We start from the raw sequence: 20,217 nt of genomic DNA on the forward strand, positions 1-20,217 counted from the left end.
CACCAGCAATGTACAAGTGTACCCTTTTCTCCACATCCTCGCCAGCACTTGTTGTTGTTTGACTTCATAGTGGCTGCCTACTTACTGGAGTGAGATGGTATCTTAGGGTGGTATTGATTTGCATTTCTCTGACTGCTAGAGATGGTGAGCATTTTTTCATGTACTTGTTGATTGATTGTATATCCTCCTCTGAGAAGTGTCTGTTCAGGTCCTTGGCCCATTTGTTGATGGGGTTATTTGTTATCTTATTGTCTAATTTTTTGAGTTCTTTATATACTCTGGATATTAGGGCTCTATCTGAGGTGTGAGGATTAAAAATTTGTTCCCAGGATGTAGGCTCCCTATTTACCTCTCTTATTGTTTCTCTTGCTGAGAAAAAACTTTTTAGTTTAAGAAAGTCCCATTTGTTGATTCTTGTTATTAACTCTTGTGCTATGGGTGTCCTATTAAGGAATTTGGAGCCCGACCCCACAATATGTAGATCGAAGCCAACTTTTTCTTCTATCAGACACAGAGTCTCTGATTTGATATCAAGCTCCTTGATCCATTTTGAGTTAACTTTTGTGCATGGCAAGAGAAAGGGATTCAGTTTCATTTTGTTGCATATGGATTTCCAGTTTTCCCAACACCATTTGTTGAAGATGCTATCCTTCCTCCATTGCATGCTTTTATCCCCTTTATCAAATATAACATAGTTGTAACTTTGTGGATTAGTCTCTGTGTCCTCTATTCTATACCATTTGTCCACCCGCCTGTTTTGGTACCAGTACCATGCTGTTTTTGTCACTATTGCTCTGTAATATAGTTTGAAATCTGGTATCGCTATACCGCCTGATTCACCCTTCCTGCTTAGAATTGCTTTTGCTATTCTGGGTCTTTTATTTTTCCATATGAATTTCATGATTGCTTTATCTATTTCTACAAGAAATGCCGTTGGCATTTTGATTGGCATTGCATTAAACCTATAGAGAACTTTTGGTAATATCGCCATTTTGATATGTTAGTTCTGCCTATCCATGAACATGGTATATTTTTCCATCTTCTAAGATCTTCTTCTATTTCTCTCTTTAGTGTTCTGTAGTTTTCATTGTATAAATCTTTCACCTCTTTTGTTTGGTTGATTCCCAAGTATTTTTTTTTTTTTTGAGGATATTGTGAATGGAGTGTTTTTCCTCATTTCCGTTTCAGAAGATTTGTCACTGATATACGGGAATGCCTTTGATTTATGCGTGTTGATTTTATATCCTGCCACTTTGCTGAATTCATTTATTAGTTCTAGTAGTTTCTTTGTAGACCCTTTTGGGTCTTCTAGGTATAGAATCATGTCTGCCGCGAATAGTGATAATTTAAGTTCTTCTTTTCCTATTTGACAACAGCATCTTAATATCCAATCTTTTGAGCCATGAATGTAGAATATCTATGCATTTATTACTTCTAGTTAATTTCTTTCAGCAATATTTCAGGGGATTTTTAATATTAGATCTTATACACATACATTAGTTTTATTGTGTAGTATTTCATGTGTTTTCATGCTATTTTAAGTGATACATTAAACATTTCAGTGTCCATTTGTGTGTTACTTGTATATAGAAATATGATTCATTTTCACATATTGTTTTTGTATTCTGTCTCTGCTAAATTCACTTTTTCGGCTTTTTTAGATTTTTTTTTTTTGCTGTTCGTTTATAGAGATAATCATGTCAATTTGTAAGCAAGGATAATTTTTGTCTTTTGCTTGTGTTTTGTACTAGTTTGGAATTACAAACCATATTTTGAAACTATGAATAGACATCTCTTTCTTGTCCCCATAACTGTAGGTGGCAAGCATTCAGTTTTTCACTGTTTAAGTACCTGAAAGCTTTTATAGATTTTGTTTCTAAATCACATCATGTCGTTTTATTCCTAGTTTTCTGAAAGTTTTCTTTGTGAATGTATATTGAGTTTTCTCAGCAATAAATGAATGGATATTTATTCATTTATAGATATTTATCCATCCATCTTGCTCTGTTACTCAGGCTTGTCTCATGACTGGCTACTTAATGTGATTTTTACATTGTGATATTCAACTAATTTTGCTTTCCATGGGAAAAAAACCCTGTTTGGTAATGGTATATTGTCTTTTTAACATTTTGTAGAATTTTATTTGCTAATATTTGTTAGGGATTTTTGCCTCCAGGTTCATAAAAAATATTCATTTGTTTTTATTCCCACTGAATAATGTTGTCTGGTTTCATAATACGAGTTGACAAGTATTTTCTCTTCTGTTGATAGAAGATGCAGTGAAGCTGTCTGAGGATGGGAATTACCCGTTTGGGACAATTTTAAACCATAAATTCAGTTCCTTTCATAGATAAAAAGATTCTCATGTTGTGTGAGCTTTCAAGATTTGAGTAATTCAGTAAACATCCATTTCATCTAAGTTTTCAAATTTATTGGAATAAATTTTTTATAACTTTTCTGTTTTTTTTAAATGTCTATAGATTCTATGGTGATGACTCCTCATTCATTCCTCATATTTTTAATTTGTATATTCTCTCTCCTTTTTTTTTCTTAGTCTGTCTGGCCAAAGGAGTATAAATTTTATTGATCTTTTCATAGAACCAGTTTCATTTTTTACCGATTTTCTTTAATATTCTTTTCTGTTTCATTGTTTTTTGTTCTTTATTGTTTTCTTCCTTTATTTTACTTTATGCTTACTTTTATTTTTCTGATTTCTTTATGTGGGAGCATAGATTATGATTTGAGACCTTATATATTTTCTATGCATTTCTGTATGCTACAAATTTTTCCTCATTTCTTTACCTATGCTTCACAAATTTTGGTATATTGCATTCTTATTTTCACTCAGTTTAATTTTCTGACTTTCTTTGTGATTTTCTATGACCAATCAGTTATTTGGAAGAGAAGTTTAGAAAAATTCCAAAGAGGTTCCCCCCCCCAATTTGTAGTCTTTTCTCTATTTTTGTTTAGAGAATGTACTTTTTGTGATATCACTGATTTTAAACTTGTGAGATTTATTTCATGGACTACCAGTTATATTTAACTCTTCTTCGAGATTGTGATCTTTATTTTTTTAAAATATATGCTTATATACATATATAATTTTTATAAATTTATTATAATATATATGTTCACACTTTAAATTAGGTTAATTTCAAACTATTTTTTAATTACTAGTAGTTGTCAGAGGTAGAAATTTTGCTTGTCTCTCTGAATTAACTGATTACAAAGGTGTTTGAATGCCAGCCATGAATTACTGAAATTTTGGGGCTTATAAGTAATATGTTATAACATTATAGCCATTTTCTTTAAATGTTTTAGTTCTTACTTCCACCACAGTATAAAGAGCAGCATCTAACTTGTGGAGTTAATTTTAATTTTGAAATGTTCATTTAGATCTACAAATATAAAGATTATAAAACAAGTAATGAAAAAATTAAGTACAAATTATATGTAATTTACCTGTAAGATCATACAGTTTAGCACTAAATTGTTCAAGGGGTAGAATTGTTTTCCCACACATGAATCTATGACTTTTTGTTTGTTTGTTTGCTATTCTGTTTGTTTAGAGATATTCTAATGCTGACAATCTTATTTTAAATGATTTTTATTTAAGACCAATGTTCGCAGCTGGCAAATTACACTCTTGACCACAGTACTTTTTTTCTTTCTTTCACTTTTTTGTTGATTTCAAACCTTTTATTTTACTACTTCACAAAAATGGACGAGGAGTGGCCAATAGATGGATAAATTATTATTTTTTTTAAGTTAAAAAGCAGTATGAATTTATCTTGATTGCTAAATCTGATTTTTAAATCTTAAATAATAATTACATATTCTATGAAATTCTTTTTTATGTAAAATACATTGACTAGTACTCTAATTCAGAGGTCCATGTATAATGAACAGTAAATTATGTTATTGATTTTGAAGTTTATTAGTGTTTCTTTACTTATGGAATATTTATCTTTTAATGTATACTTTATATAGGTGACTATCAAAATGAGATTATATTCCCTAAGGATTCACTAGGTTAACAGCAGAGTTCTGGGTGTCATACTGGAACGAGTGAATTTGCTCTACTGCAAATAATAGAAAAAAAATAGAAGAATATTGTGAGCACTTTTATTTATAATGAACTTCTCGTTTACATAGGCCATTACTTATGCTGTTCTAGTGAATTGGAGTTATTTTCAAGTTATTTTGTTTTATTTCCAAACATCTCAAGGACTACAGCTAGTAGCATATGACCTTGACTTTCCCATCATCTTTCTCTTTTTATTCTCCCATATTCCAATAGATCTTGTGATTTGGTGATGATTTCACCATCCTACCCCTTTCCAGTCCTTGGCACTTTGGAGTTTTGTTACAATCATCTTTTCTCTGTGATTTGGCCCAGTCCCATCTCTCTTACATTTATAGGTTTTCCACTTATTCTTCCCTTCTATCTCTGAACATGCTTAGTTATGCTTAGTTAACTTGTATTATTACACACAGATATTCTGCTCATTATGCCACTTTTTTAGCATATAAAATATATTCAAAGACTGTTGTTGTCATTTACCACTTTCTTTTTGTTAAAACTATAATGGTTTGTAGTTTCAACTACTGTCTGATGCTACATTTTCAAAAATAATTGTTCTTATTTCAATTTAATGGTTTTTACTTAGACCATGTCTCTTTGAACTGACAGTCCTTCAAGTCCTCTGCATTCTCTAAGATGCTATTTTTTGGTTCAGTTAAGATTTGCTGGATGTGTATCATGAACCTATTTAGACTCTTCTCAGCTGTGAGCATGATCTCTTCTAAAGATTATTCTCTGACCTCATGTGCACCTTGATAGATAGGATGATCCATTATCTGTTCTTTCCCCTCTCATGCCTTCTATTTCCTCCCATGTTACTCCTTGGGCCTTCTACAGATTTGAAGCCTTCCCTGCCCCTGATCACTTTTAAAAGTTCAGTTCCAGCCTGTCTTTGCATCTCTGTACCTTTTATATTTGGGGGATTATTTGTACCTAGCATGCAAAACAAACTTAACTTTTCAAGTCAAGCTCATTTTTACTGCCATGTCCTGTTAAAGGTCATAATACAGTATTCAAACTAAAAGACACGAATGAGATCTTTTTGATTCCCTGTATCTAGTCAGTTAATAAGTCTAATGTATGAGTTCTGCTTCTTCAGTGTTTCTTGGATTTTCTTCATAGAATTTATTTGTACTACTTCCATAATTGAGATTTATTGTGTTTACTTGGGTTCTTTCCATTTCCTCATTATTTCATCATCCTCTATTGTTTTTCATATCCAAGCTATAACATGTATAAAAAATATGACCAATTATTTTTATTCCATTCTCAGAAATCATTGAGGACTCTGGAGTTTTATTGCCTAAGTTTACATTCATGTGCCATTTACTTGGCTTTGTGAATCTTTGAACAAATTGACTTAGTTCAGTTTTCCCATATATAATACTAGGGTAAAAATAACAGTCCCATATCATATGAATTATTGTTTAGTATATAAAAATGGTGAATATTTAATGTTACTTGCCATTATTACTAATACTGCTTCAACAACTACCAAAACTGTTTCTCCATTACCATCTCTAGATTAAAATTGAGAACCATCTGTGTGCCTTTTAGGACATTCCAGAATAGGCATCTAATCTACAGTTTCCTAGCTTATTTCTCATTACTCTATTACATGTATGTTGTACTCTAGGCAAGTTCACTATTTTAATGTTTCTGTAAGGCTCCTCATAATTTACCCTCTTGGAGCATTTTATCACATTATTGTAATTCTTTATTATTCTTTCTCAGTCACTTTTACCTTTAAAGCTTCTAGCCATTGTTATTCTTTTTTTAATATTTATTTTTTAGTTGGACACACGTCTTTATTTATTTATTTTTATGTGGTGCTGAGGATCGAACTCAGGGCCTCGCAAGTGCTAGGCAAGCGCTCTACTGCTGATCCACAAACCCAGCCCCATGTTATTTTTTTCTAGTCATCTTTACCTTTAAAGCTCCTATCCATTTTTTTTTTAAAGAGAGAGTGAGAGAGAGGAGAGAGAGAGAGAGAGAGAGAGAGAGAGAGAGAGAGAGAGAGAGAATTTTTAATATTTATTTTTTAGTTCTCGGCGGACACAACATCTTTGTTGGTATGTGGTGCTGAGGATCGAACCCGGGCCGCACGCATGCCAGGCGAGCGCGCTACCGCTGAGCCACATCTCCAGCCCCCAGCTCCTATCCATTTTTTAAGTTCAAGCTACCCTAAATATTATGATATGAACTTCCCTGATTCTAAGCTCCCATTCTTTTTTTTGTAACATTCACATCTTACTTGCCACATTCTGTTATTCTATGATTCATGCTCAAAATACATCATTGAACATAATGTGCTTCCTCATAAATACTTATATATTTAGGTTTGAGTTCATTTTTATTGCTGCAATTCTATTGCAGTTATTTGGGGAGAGAACTACTTTTTGTTTTGTTTAACTTTTGAGATCTATAAACATTCAGGTATGTTGTGTTTCTAAGATTGAGGGGTTGTTTGACTCAGTTCTTGGTGCCCAGTTCTAGACTTTGTTGTGTGTATTAGATATCTATTACAGTATGCAAAACCACTCCAAAACTTAGTGTTTTAAAATAATAAACATTTACTCTCCTATAGTTTTGTGGATCTATAATTTGTGAGTGGTCCATAATTTGACCCATTTTCCACATGGCTCAGTGGGCATGATTAGTTCCTTACCATATGAGCCTCTCCATAGGGCTTTTTGAGTATCATTCAGCAGTTGGCTTTTTTTTTGGAGCAAGCGATCCATAAATCGATCAAGGTGGAAACCATGTCTTTTATGGCATAGCCTTAGAAGTCACGTACTAGTGATAACAAGTGACTTACACTGGGTATGATGATGGTGCACACTTGTAATCCTAGTGAATTAGAAAGCTGAGGCAGGAGAATCACAAGTTTGAGGCCAGCCTTAGCAACTTAATGAAATCCTGTCTCACAATTTAAAAAAAGGTCAGGAATGTGGCTTTACCAGTGGTAAAGTGTGTCTGGGTTCAACTCCCAATACCCCTATCCCCTTTCCCCCCACAAAATAAGTGAGTTACTAACTCTTTATGACACTGAAGGAGAAGATAATTGAGCTCCACCTTTTGAGGGAAGACTGTCAAAAAATTTGAGGATATAAAACTCCATTCCACCTGAGTATTTGTTTTCATTTTATTAGAAGAGCTGATGGATTGGGGTAAATTAATTTTACCATGAAGTGTTTTGAATTGTTGCTACATTTATTCTATATTGAATTCTATGTTATGAAATAACAGTGTTAATATGGCTTGTATGGAATGTCAAAAGATTTATGTATCCTTAATTTTTCTACTAATTTTGAGTTTATTTTACAGGGTTATCCTTTGAAAATGTCAAAGTTTTGATGATTTTTGTTTCTATTTTCAGAGCAACAACATATCATTGGATCACTCCCAGCTTTGTCTTATTGCTGTTTTTCTCTGATTCCCTATTTTAAGAAAATGTATTAAGCTACCAGTAAATTATTGAAATAAATGGTTTATTTTTCCCTCTCAGCTGATTTGAATAGGATGCACAGACAAAATATAGATGCCTACCATAACCCAGACGCAAGGACATATGAAGATAAAAGGGCTGTTGTATCTCTAGACCAAAATTTAGCCACTTCAAATGCTGAGAACATAGAAGATTCTGGAAATAAAAACTCAGGTTTTTAATCACATTCTATTTTTTTTTTTACATTTCTAAAGTTGTTCAGTAACATTTCTCTTCTATTCTTTGACACAATTCTCATTGTGATTTTTAAAAGTTGGTTCATATGAGTCAGGATATTATTTACAATACTTTTCTAAGAAGTTTTGAAAAAACTAAGAAGTAGTTTTGAAAAAAGTTGAACAGGGAAAGGTTGGTTCTTAATACTATGTTTTTTTGTCTATTTTACCTATTGTTAACATTTTAAATTTACTAATTGGGAGACAATTTTTAAAATCAAACACTTTTTACACCTACAATTTGCTTCTTTTTTAAAAAACTAATTATTTTTACATGAGCTCATTATTATTATTATTTGCATTGCAATTCTTAATATACCTTTATACCACAATTAATCATATCTCTGTATACAAGATATGTTGACAGCAAATTGACATCTTCATACATATATTTTGTAAAATGATGAAGGTTTCTTTCTACCATCCATGCAATTCCCCTTCTCCCTCCATTTCCCTCCCACCCCTCTTCCCTATCTAGAGGCAATCATCTTCCCATGCTCTCCCTCCCTACCCCATTTTGAGTCACCCCTCTTATATCAGAGAAGACATTCAGCATTTGTTTTTTTGGGATTGGCTAACTTCACTTAGCGTAATCTGCTCTAATGCCACCCATTTCCCTACAAATGCCATGATCGTATTATTTTTTAGTGCTGAGTAATTGTGTATAAATGCCACATTTTTTTTTATCCATTCATCCATTGAAGGGCATCCAGGTTGGCTCCACAGTTTAGCTATTGTGAATTTGCTTCTTATACCCGTGATTACATTAGTGAGAAAGCATCAAGTATGTTATGATAAATTGGACAAGTAAATTTTTTTTGCTTGTTTTAATGATGACTTACCCTCCCTTATAAAGTCACAGTACAGAAAGAAAAGAATTAAAAGTTTAATATCTGATCACAGACTTCTTTCTTAGCCAAGTATATTTGCTTTATTGTGAAATAATTAAAATTTTCTATAAGTTGAAATTATTCAATACCTTTTTTATGACTTGCCAGAAAAAGTTGTCATCATCTTCCTTTATCAAGTATATATGAAAGTATATAATATATTTAAGAATCAAAAGAAATATAAAGAATATCCCACCTTGCAATATATTTTGATATTTATAAAAGTAACCATTTATTCACTCCCAAATTCTGCTTTTGTACTTTCACAGAACTTTTGATTATAGACTAGAAAAGAACTTTACATTAGGACGTTCTCCTAATAAAATTTTTACAACCTTTTAGAACACCTTAGGAGATGGGTTGTTTGCTTTTTGTGGATAGCTTGTGTCATTATCTGATCTCTAATTATGAGAATATACTTTCTAACTTTGATCCACAACAGATTTTTTTACCTTTGAGCCCAATTTTGATTTTTGGAGTACTAAAATTGGAATCTCTAATTTTATGAAATCATTAAATTTGTTCTCTTACTCTGTAGTAATTTAATGTGTAGTGTACTAGGAACATCAAAACACTTTTTCATAGTATTGCTGCTAAGAGAATTTTGGCTTCTTGTTATTAAGTCTTTTTCTCCTCTTCATTTACTGCTTCTTTCAGTAGTCTGTATTAAGATTTCAGTGCTACAGATCTCTTCTTTATCCTTTTCTTCCATACTTTGTATTGTTTGTAGATTTATCTCAGCCTAGAACTTATTCTTTATTAGTAATTACATTTTCGAGAGTCTAGCTCTGCTCCCCCAGGAAAAACACTTGGAAAATCAATAGTTTCCATGATTCTTTCCCAAGAGCATAAGACTGATGATTGAATACACACAGCAAGATTTGTTGTCTATGGCCTTTCTTTCCTACCACCAGGTTTTTATGCTGGTAGTGTTGCTAGGGATGCTTTATTTTTTAAAAAATCATTTATAAAAATCATAAATGTTTAAAATTTCCTTTTTTGAGAATTGAAAATTCCCTAAGTTCAATTTTGTTTTCCTAAGAATTAGCCTCAAATAAATAAACCTTTTACATACAAGAAGCTATCCAAACCACCTAATTTGTCCTTTGCCATATAAATCCGTATGTGTGTATTATATACACACATACACATTCACACGTGTGCTTACATACACATACATATGTGCCATTTAGTATTTTTTAAAAGGCCTTAGAAAACTTCAAATATATCTGAAAATTGAATGTTTTAATGTATGTTTAAGATTCATTATCCTGGTATGTTTTGTCTTCATTAGGCCTGTTTTTTTAGGCCCTTTATAAAGTTCTATTTTTCTTTTTTTAAAAAAAATTTTCTTATTTTTTTTCTGGATTCTGGATTTTTTAAGTTTATGGTTATTACATGGGCTGATGTTTATAAAATCCAATACTAATTTGGCTTACAATTACATGCCTAGATGCATTCTATTTTCTTTACTTTTTTTTGGTGGTGCTGGGGATTGAACTCAGGGTCTCACACATTCTAGGTAAGCACTATACCACTGAACCACATCCCCAGTCCCTCTGTTTTCTTTATATAGGGTAAATGTTTCCCTATCATTTTATTTTTTTTAAAGTTATTTCTAAAAGAATTTATTTTCTCAGTCTTGAATATTTCTTCATTAATTACCCCCAAAGGTTTAGAATGAGAGTGAACGTCAGGGTGAAAGATAACATTCAATTTTGTTTTATTAATCAGTTTTTCCCCACAGCATAAGACTTAAAAGAACCTTCAAGGTGTATGTTTGGTTATGTTTTCATTAGAAACATTTTCTAGTGGGGAAAAAAAGTATTTATGATGTTTAAGTTTTGACTTGACTTTCTGCTGATCTATTCAAATAAGCCTTATTAGTAAATTTAAATACCAAGGCAAAGTAGGCTTGAATGACAGGTAAACTGCAAAGCAATCTGCCTAAATGAAATGACACAAGTGAGGAAAATACGTGCTTTGGATTGATGGTACAAAAAAGGAGTTAGTAATTAAAAAAAAATTACAGTTATATGAGGCTTAAATGTCATTTTTTATGTTTGCATTCAGAGAGATTCCTAGGGGATAATTGCTTCTTCACATTGCTTTTATGAAATAAATTTTCCCTTTAAGAATATATAATAATATTTATAGGTAAAATTTTTAGTATTTATACATATAAACCACTAATTCAGTAGTTTTAAAAATAAAAGCTGTTAAAATGATTAAGATTCATTCTAATTTGTTAAAAATATCTTATGGCTGACTTGCTATCCTATATTTATATTATGGTTGAGAAGAATTTTAGAATTACCTATTTTAAAAAACAATTTCAAAACTTTCAATTGTGTATGTAATACATTTTAATACGTGATTAAGAACTATTCTTAAGCATAGGGTATTCAACTGTATAAGAATTTAAATATGTATTGTTTTCCTCTTAATTTTGGTTTGTAGCTTTTTCTATGATAAGAATTGTTTAGGCTATTAGTTTTTTCATTTCTGTAGTGTCTTTCAGCTATAGTATCATTTTCAACTATTAATTTAGTTATAGTCTTACCATTTTTCTTTTTCTTTCTACTTTTTTTCTTGTCTTCTGATTCTAATCTCAATTTTCCTCTTTGGATTTTCTTCTGGATTCTGTATTTAGCACAGCTTTCCTAAATCAGGATTGATTATCAAATTTTCATTCTTTAACCTTTACATTTTTCTAATGGTTTATTTTTGTAAAATGTCTTATTCAAGGTCATATGCAAACACAGAGCTCTCCTTTTGCTCGGGGAAATATATTTTGTGAACCTCCAACTGATCTTCAGATTAAACAGCAAGAATTATACAAGAATTTTCTTCGTTTTCAGGTGAAAGGCTTATTTGATCATATTTTAACAGTTCCGTAGGAATTCTATAAGCTAATCTTGTAGAGATTTTTTTTTAAATTCACAGGATGTATTTTCAATTCTAAAATCCCATGTAATTATCTAAAATATCTAACTTATACCAAATGTAGGTAGTACCAAAATTATGTTATTACTTCAGATATATCTGAAAAAAAGAAATGAGATATTTTATATATTGTAGTTGACTTTATATTTTCTAATCTTTCTTTCTTTCTTTTTTTCTTTCTTTCTTTCTTTCTTTCTTTCTTTCTTTCTTTCTTTCTTTCTTTCTTTCTTTCTTTCTTTCTTTCTTTCTTTCTTTCTTTCGTGTGTGGGGGGATGTTGGGGATTGAACCCAGGGCTTTGTGCATGCAAGGCAAGCACTCCACCAACTGAGCTATATCCCCAGCATTTTCTAAACTTTATTAGGCAATTAGTTAATAAGTCAAAGAATGCTGAGATTTCAAGAATTCACTCAAATATTAGCTACTACCCAAGGGTATTGGTCTCTGAAATTGTGTAACACTGCTGAGGATATAGAATCATTTATTAAACTTGAAGTACCTTGTGCTCTATTGCCTACCATGATAACAAGTCAAAATTTAAGTTGCTAGAAATTATTTACCCATGGTCTAATGTACAATTTAACCCTCTCCCAATATCTGCCAATTGTATAGCTTTTTTATTGTTTATAAGATACTGTTTTACATGTAGTATCTCATTAAACTTCAAAACTCTCTGAGGGAAGATATTTTTATCTCTATTTTAATATACATAGCTGATACAGAGACTATCAGGCTTGTCTGTGGTGACAGAGCTGTGAGGCCAGTGCTTGAAGTCAAGTTTCTTGACTTCAGGTATCATATTTGTAGGTACCACATTTATACTTATAGGGACTTGTAGGAAGTCTTTCACTTTGAAAAAAAACCACTAGTACCATATTTCATCACATAATCATTGCAGATATTATACCAAACTTTTTTCTGCAAAACAGTGAAGTGTGATCCTTTTTGTGAAACTTTTTTTAAATTGTTCTGTTATTACTTAAAAATCACCTATTATGCCAGGTGCTGTGGTGCATGCCTGTAATCCCAGTGACTCCGGAGGCTGAGGCAAGAGGATTGGGAGTTCAAAGCCAGCCTCAGCAATTTAGTGAGGCCCTGAGCAACTTAGTAAGACCCTGTCTCAAAATAAAACAGAAATGGCTAGGGAGGTGGCTCACTGGTTAAGGGTCCCTGGGTTCAATCCTTGGTACCTTAAAAAAAAAAAAAAAAAAAAATCACTTGTTATTAAACTGTCTTGTGCAAGATTAGAATGCTTGAGATAACTCTCATGAACATATGTTAAAATTGAATAATCCAAATTGATACATGTTTAGTAAACATTGTTATTGATTTTTATTGAATGATCTAAATTGATACATGTTTAGTAAACATTGTTTATAACTATTGTGCATTATAGTTGAAATATTACACTTGAGAAAATTTACTAATTTCTCATAGTCTTAGAAAATTTAATTCTCTTTGGCCAAAAATTCTGTACTGCTTTCATTTGTTTTATTATCTGACATGTCGTTCCCAGGATCATGCTTATAAGATGTGCTTAGCATTAATACTTTAGTGCTCTAAATAAATCACACAAGTTGGATTTTGAAAATATACTGACAGTGTCCTTGTGCTGAGAATTCTAGGCTTATGATTATGGTTCATAGTTCATGAGAAGACAACTGAGTGTCATATGCTACTGATGAATACATTGCTGTTCTGTTTACCTTTTAAGTGGTGCAAGGAACAGAATTATACCGTGCAACAATTATGAGACGAAATGTCACAAACCAATTTTGGGACTGAAAAAATAGGGTTTGACAGTTATGTGGTGAATGTGATTATGTGGTAAAAGTGTGATTGTATTAGTTTCAGTTTTCAGTTCTTCTACCGTATAAATCTTCAGTGTACCCTTGAATAAATTGCGTTCATATGATAGTTTTCAAAGTTTTTTTGTAAGAACCTTTTAAAATCTTTTTCCCTTCAAGCAAAATCTAACAAACAGAATTCTAAAAAAAATCTAAAATACCTAAATGGTGTTTATTATTACTATTTACAACATGTATTATCAGACAGGAAGTATCCAAACTGAAATGTCAAATGTTTTAAAATGTTTAATTTTTGCATAAAGATGGTAAGAGAAGCTTTAGTCCAAGATCTGCATAAAAGCTCAAGTTGGTACATCAGAAATCTTCATGCTGTTAAAATTTGTTAATACTTGTGTTTGATTTTTTTCCATTTTTTTAAAGTTGTTGATAGACCTTTATTTTATTTATTTATTTTTATGTGGTGCTGAAGATCGAACCCAGTGCTTCACACATGCTAGGCAAGTGCTCTTCCACTGAGCCTGCCCTTTTAGATGATTTAATTACAGCTTTAAACATAAATTTTAAAACTTAAATTTAATACGAAAAATTTTAACAAAGTGTTTGTAGAACCCCAGTGACACTTCAGCATTATAGAGTTTGAAAACCATGACCTGGAAGATAATTTTCCTCTTTCTGTTGGAGGACTGTGCAGCATTCCTGTTGATATTGAGATTTAGATTTATTAGATGTGTGATCCATTCATAGTTTACAAACTGGTATTTGATTCTGATGGAGAAGAAACCATGTAAGTGTGATTATTTTCATGCAGTAAGAAGAAGGGTTGAATATGAGATTTTTTGGATTGTAAGTGGTGTTTTGTCTAGATATGTTGTATTTGAATAAGAGATCCCCTGCACATTGTTTACTATGAAATACTAGCCTTGTACATATTTAATAGTGTGATAAATATTAGAAAAAGCCTCAGGTATATAAAATCATGGGACATGTGAGACAGTTCTCATTATTGAAAAAAATTGTCAGCACTTAGTAGAGCAACTTTGAAGCTAGAGGAGGAGATGTAGAAAAATATATAATATGAACAACCATAACCCCTATCTGAGGGTTACATCTCTTTTCATGATTTTAAACTAGAGTCATGAATACGTGATACCCATGCTGCCATCTTCCTTGCCTCATTCATGGAAGGTTTAGACTCTTTTAGGGTTCTCTTCCCTTCAATTCTTAGATTGTGCCTTACTTTATTCTCCCCAACTCAAGACTACAGGTTCTAGGTAGCACTTAAGATGAAACTTAATTCTAAATCTTTGTATCCTAAAATCATCTTACACTTTAATAGATTTAGTTTACGTGTTTTTTTTTTTTCTTTCTTAACCATCCAGTAGGTATAAAAGGAGAAAAGAACATCTTGGAGAAATGGTTCTCATATAAATAACTAAAACATTAATTTCACTGTTTGAGAATACAAATCAAATATAAGAACTTTAAGATATAATAGTAGCATTCATTATAGAATGATATAATTATGAATATTTATCGAGGGCCTTTTATATAGAAGGGATTTTTTCTGCTTTTTATGTTGTTTCACTTTCATTCTTTGAACACTCCTTCAAGGTTTATGTATTAACTCTTCTCCTCAGATGAGAAAATTGAAGACCAGAGAATTTCTTAAGTACACACAGTCTGTAAATATTTGAAGCTGAACTTAAAAAGCTTTTAACAGTGCATCATGTAGCCTTGTTAATAAAATACAGGAAACTGGAAAACTTAGGAACTTTTTAGGAACTTGCAAACAGAGGGGTATAAGTGTTGAATTTGTACGATACCAGGAAAAAGTAAATGCTGTTCTGACTTTTAAATAGTTTTTCAAAATAACAACTAAGTTTAATACTTTAGATTGAAGAAAAGAAACAAAGAGAGGAAGCTGAGCGAGAAAGACTGAAAATTGCAGAAGAAAAAGAAGAAAAACGGCTAGCAGAACAGAGAGCACGAATTCAGCAAGAGTATGAAGAGGAACAGGAAAAGAAAAGGGAGAAAGAGGAGGAGGTGCATTTTTTCCACTACTCTATTTCACTACTTAGCTGAATGTGAAATTGTTGTTTTGACTTGAAAAAAAATGTTTGTTACTTATAAGGGAGAATAGTCTTGAAGTACATTTTTATTTTTTCTTTTTTTTTTTAATTTTTTTTTAAGAGAGAGTGAGAGAGGAGAGAGAGAGAGAGAGAGAGAGAGAGAGAGAGAGAGAGAGAGAGAATTTTTAATATTTATTTTTTAGTTCTCGGCGGACACAACATCTTTGTTGGTATGTGGTGCTGAGGATCGAACCCGGGCCGCACGCATGCCAGGCGAGCGCGCTACCGCTTGAGCCACATCCCCAGCCCCCTTGAAGTACATTTTTAAAATATCAGATTAGTATCCATTCACTGGATATTATTTTATTGAGGTAAAAGCTAATTTAAGTGATAAATGATTCTTTTAGTCAAAATGTAATTATAGGCCGGCCAGACATGGTAGTATACATCTGCAGTCCTTTCTACTCAGAGTGAGGCAGGAGGATTGCAAGTTTAAGGCCAGCTTCAGCAACTTAGTGAGAACCTGTCTGAAAATATAAAATAAAAAAAGAGCTGGGATAGTAGCTCAGTAGTAGAGCATTCCTGGGTTTAAAGCTCCTGGGGGGAAAAGCTATATAAACTCATTGAAAATGTCAGAAAAGATGTATTTTATTAAGTAGACAATTTCTTTATTTTAAAGAGCACTGTGTCCTCTACATCTTCAGTTTTATCTATATTTCAGGCAAATAAGAGCAAAACTTTTAAAATAGTCTAGAATGTATACATGAAGTGTATATTTTTCTCTTATTTTTAAAGCAAAGGTTAAAAAATGAGGAGCTCATTCGGTTAGCTGAAGAAAGACGAAAAGAAGCAGAAAGAAAAAAGAAGGAAGAAGAGGAAAGACATAACTTACAACTTCAGCACTACTATGAAAGAGAAAATATGATTGGAGAAGAAACAAAGGTAAATCTCAGACAAAAATGTCAGTCAAACCCATATTTTACCCCATATGCACTGTGAGAATTGTAGAGTTTTTAGAAAAGGGGAGAAAGAGGAGGATGGGCTTGTGTTTTCCTGCTTTGTCTTACTACTGAATTTGGGTGCTATCTACTGAACTTTTCTGTTCGAGGTGCTAATACTGTGCATTGGTAGGTCTTTCTGCCCGATGATATAACATGTTTATTTACCTTAGACAATTCTCAGTCTTGTTCTTCTGTGATTGTAATCCAAAAGTGGTTTATGGACCAATACTCTGTGAACTGTGTTCTTTTCATAGTAAGACTAAATACAGAAATTGAGAATGTTTTGAAACTTTTCTAACAATTTGTCTAAGTAACTTTATGTCTATTCAGTCTACTAATAAAATATTGGGTTTTGAATTTCATATTACTGGAAATTTATTATAATAATTCTTATTCTGTTTTATACAACTTTCTACTATAGAATGGAAATTCAGAAAGAAATGGTGGTTTGCTACAAACTGGTTTTTGAAAACTGAGTTAAAAGGTTCATGTTTCCTGTTAAGTGCATGAATCAAAGTTGTTAGAGGTTTCTTCTGTAGAAAGATAATTGACTCTGTTTTTTAGTTACCGGGGAATGAACTCAGGGACACTCAACCACTGAGCCACATCCCCAGCCCTATTTTGTATTTTATTTAGAGACAGGGTCTCACTGAGTTGCTTAGTGTCTCACTTTTGCTGAGGCTGTCTTTGATTCTCCTGCCTCAGCCTTCCAAGCTGCTAGGATTACAGGTGTTTTCCACATGCTCGGTGATAATGGACTCTGAAGAAGATCTAATTCACATCCTTACTTAAACTAACAGTTACATTTAAAAATTTGTGTGCATGAGTGTCATTGGGGGTTTGTTAGAAATGTACATTCCTGGGATCCCACCCGCAAGGTATCTGAGGGGAAGATTCAAGGATGTGCATTTTATAGCTACCTTTTTGGGTTTTGATGTTGTTGGCCTGGAGATCATACTATAAAAAACCTTTGTCTATCTTGTAAGTCTAGCCAATTTTGTATAAGAATATTGTTTTCAGGTATTTATGTTTATTCAAACATTATTTATTTAAGGCAAGATTTACAAAAAAGATTCATTTTAACTGTTAAATTACTCTGGTATATTTAGGATGTGGTTTGGTATATTGCTCAGTGTATAGCCTACTTCATAAAACATGAGCCATTTCTGATAGGCTCAACTGTGTTGTTTCATTTCTCATCCCATGGTTTTATGGTGATAGAAATGATAAGTATACACAGCTAGAATTTTGTTGAAAGATCTTTAAAAGAGAATTTAAAAGATCAGTACTTTTTGGTTTGTGTTGTTTATTTATGTTTTAGGAGTGCTAGGTATAGTTTTCATTCTTAGGATAATGTCATCTCATTAATTTATTAATAAATAAAGTTAACTTTTTTTGGAGGGGGGATTACCAGGGATTGAACTCAGGGGCACTTGACTGCTGAGTCACATCCTCAGTCCTACTTTGTATTTTATTTAGAGACAGGGTGTCACTGAGTTGCTTAGCACCTTTTGCTGAGGCTGGCTTTGAACGTGTGATCCTCCTGCCTCAACTGCCTGAGCCACTGGGATTACAGGCATTTTGCCACTGTGCCTGGGTAAAGTTTACTTTTTAGAGAAGTTTTTGGCTCACAGCAAAATTGAACAGAAAATATAGATTAATTTTTATTTTAAAATTCATCATTTAAAAATGAGAGTTGTGAGTTTCCCACAATTGTGTTTCTACCAATTTCTTATGTTTAACAAATGCTACTTTTAAGGAATTATTTTATGACTGTTAGTTTAATTGTGAATTACCATGAAGTTTTAAATCAGCTTTTATACCATTTTATGAATTTTGTTTCTTGATCACAAAATTAACATTACTGCTTTCATGTATTTTTATTTTTTAGCCGTCATATTTTGTATTTATGTATTCCTGATATATATTTTTAATTGCTCTTCAGTTTTTTTTGGTTTTGTGATGTATTTTTTAATTAATTTATTTTTATTTTTTTATTGGTTCTTCAAAACATTACAAAGCTCTTGACATATCATATTTCATACATTAGATTCAAGTGGGTTATGAACTCCCATTTTTACCCCAAATACAGATTGCAGAATCACATCAGTTACACATCCACATTTTACATAATGCCGTATTAGTAATTGTTGTATTCTGCTACTTTTCCTATCCTCTACTATCCCCCCTCCCCTCCCATCTTCTCTCTCTACACGATCTTGTGTAATTTAATTCTCTCCCTTGTTTTTTTTTTTCCATTTCCCCTCATAACCTCTTATATGTAATTTTGTATAACAGTGAGGGTCTCCTTCCATTTCCATGCAGTTTCCCTTCTCTCTCCCTTTCCCTCCCACCTCATGTCTCTGTTTAATGTTAATCTTTTCCTCGTGCTCTTCCTCCCTGTTCTGTTCTTAGTTGCTCTCATTATATCAAAGAAGACATTTGGCATTTGTTTTTTAGGGCTTGGCTAGCTTCACTTAGCATAATCTGCTCTAATGCCATCCATTTCCCTGCAAATTCCATGATTTTGTCATTTTTTAGTGCTGCGTAATACTCCATTGTGTATAAATGCCACATTTTTTTTATCCATTCATCTATTGAAGGGCATCTGGGTTGGTTCTACAGTCTAGCTATTGTGAATTGTGCTGCTATGAACATCGATGTGGCAGTATCCCTGTAGCATGCTCTTTTAAGGTCTTCAGGGAATAGTCTGAGAAGGGCAATAGCTGGGTCAAATGGTGGTTCCATTCCCAGCTTTCCTAGGAATCTCCATACAGCTTTTCAAATTGGCTGCACCAATTTGCAGTCCCACCAGCAATGTACAAGTGTACCCTTTTCTCCACATCCTCGCCAGCACTTGTTGTTTGACTTCATAATGGCTGCCACTCTTACTGGAGTGAGATGGTACCTTAGGGTGGTATTGATTTGCATTTCTCTGACTGCTAGAGATGGTGAGCATTTTTTCATGTACTTGTTGATTGATTTTATGTCCTCCTCTGAGAAGTGTCTGTTCAGGTCTTTAGCCCATTTGTTGATTGGGTTATTTGTTATCTTATTGTTTAATTTTTTTAGTTCTTTATATACTCTGGATATTAGGGCTCTATCTGAAGTGTGAGGAGTAAAAATTTGTTCCCAGGATGTAGGCTCCCTATTTACCTCTCTTATTGTTTCTCTTGCTGAGAAAAAACTTTTTAGTTTGAGTAAGTCCCATTTGTTGATTCTAGTTATTAACTCTTGTGCTATGGGCGTCCTATTAAGGAATTTGGAGCCCTACCCCACAATATGTAGATCGAAGCCAACTTTTTCTTCTATCAGGCGCAGAGTCTCTAATTTGATATCTAGCTCTTTGATCCATTTTGAGTTAACTTTTGTGCATGGCAAGAGAAAGGGATTCAGTTTCATTTTGTTGCATATGGATTTCTAAGCACCATTTGTTGAAGATGCTATCCTTCCTCCATTGCATGCTTTTAGTCCCTTTATCAAATATAAGAAAGTTGTAATTTTGTGGATTGGTCTCTGTGTCCTCTATTCTGTACCATTGGTCCACCCGCCTGTTTTGGTACCAATACCATGCTGTTTTTGTTACTATTGCTCTGTAGTATAATTTGAAATCTGGTATCGCTATACCACCTGATTCACACTTCCTGCTTAGAATTGCTTTTGCTATTCTGGGTCTTTTGTTTTTACATATGAATTTC

The 20,217-nt window shown here is 32.6% G+C and overlaps 1 protein-coding gene across 3 annotated transcripts in view; it reads left to right on the forward strand.

Moving 5' to 3' along the window:
* The window catches only part of Cspp1 (centrosome and spindle pole associated protein 1), a 127,506-nt gene that overhangs the window by 76,306 nt on the left and 30,983 nt on the right, over positions 1-20,217 (forward strand). For 2 of the 3 annotated variants that reach the window (XM_077800829.1, XM_077800830.1), the window contains 4 exons: positions 7,593-7,745; positions 11,446-11,558; positions 15,343-15,492; positions 16,314-16,460. In XM_077800829.1, the coding sequence (XP_077656955.1) occupies positions 7,593-7,745; positions 11,446-11,558; positions 15,343-15,492; positions 16,314-16,460 (563 nt within the window). The remainder of the gene's footprint in view (positions 1-7,592; positions 7,746-11,445; positions 11,559-15,342; positions 15,493-16,313; positions 16,461-20,217) is intronic. The other variant, XM_077800831.1, reaches the window with a different exon arrangement.

Source organism: Urocitellus parryii, chromosome 7 (assembly GCF_045843805.1).
Source record: "Urocitellus parryii isolate mUroPar1 chromosome 7, mUroPar1.hap1, whole genome shotgun sequence".
NCBI lineage: Eukaryota > Metazoa > Chordata > Mammalia > Rodentia > Sciuridae > Urocitellus > Urocitellus parryii.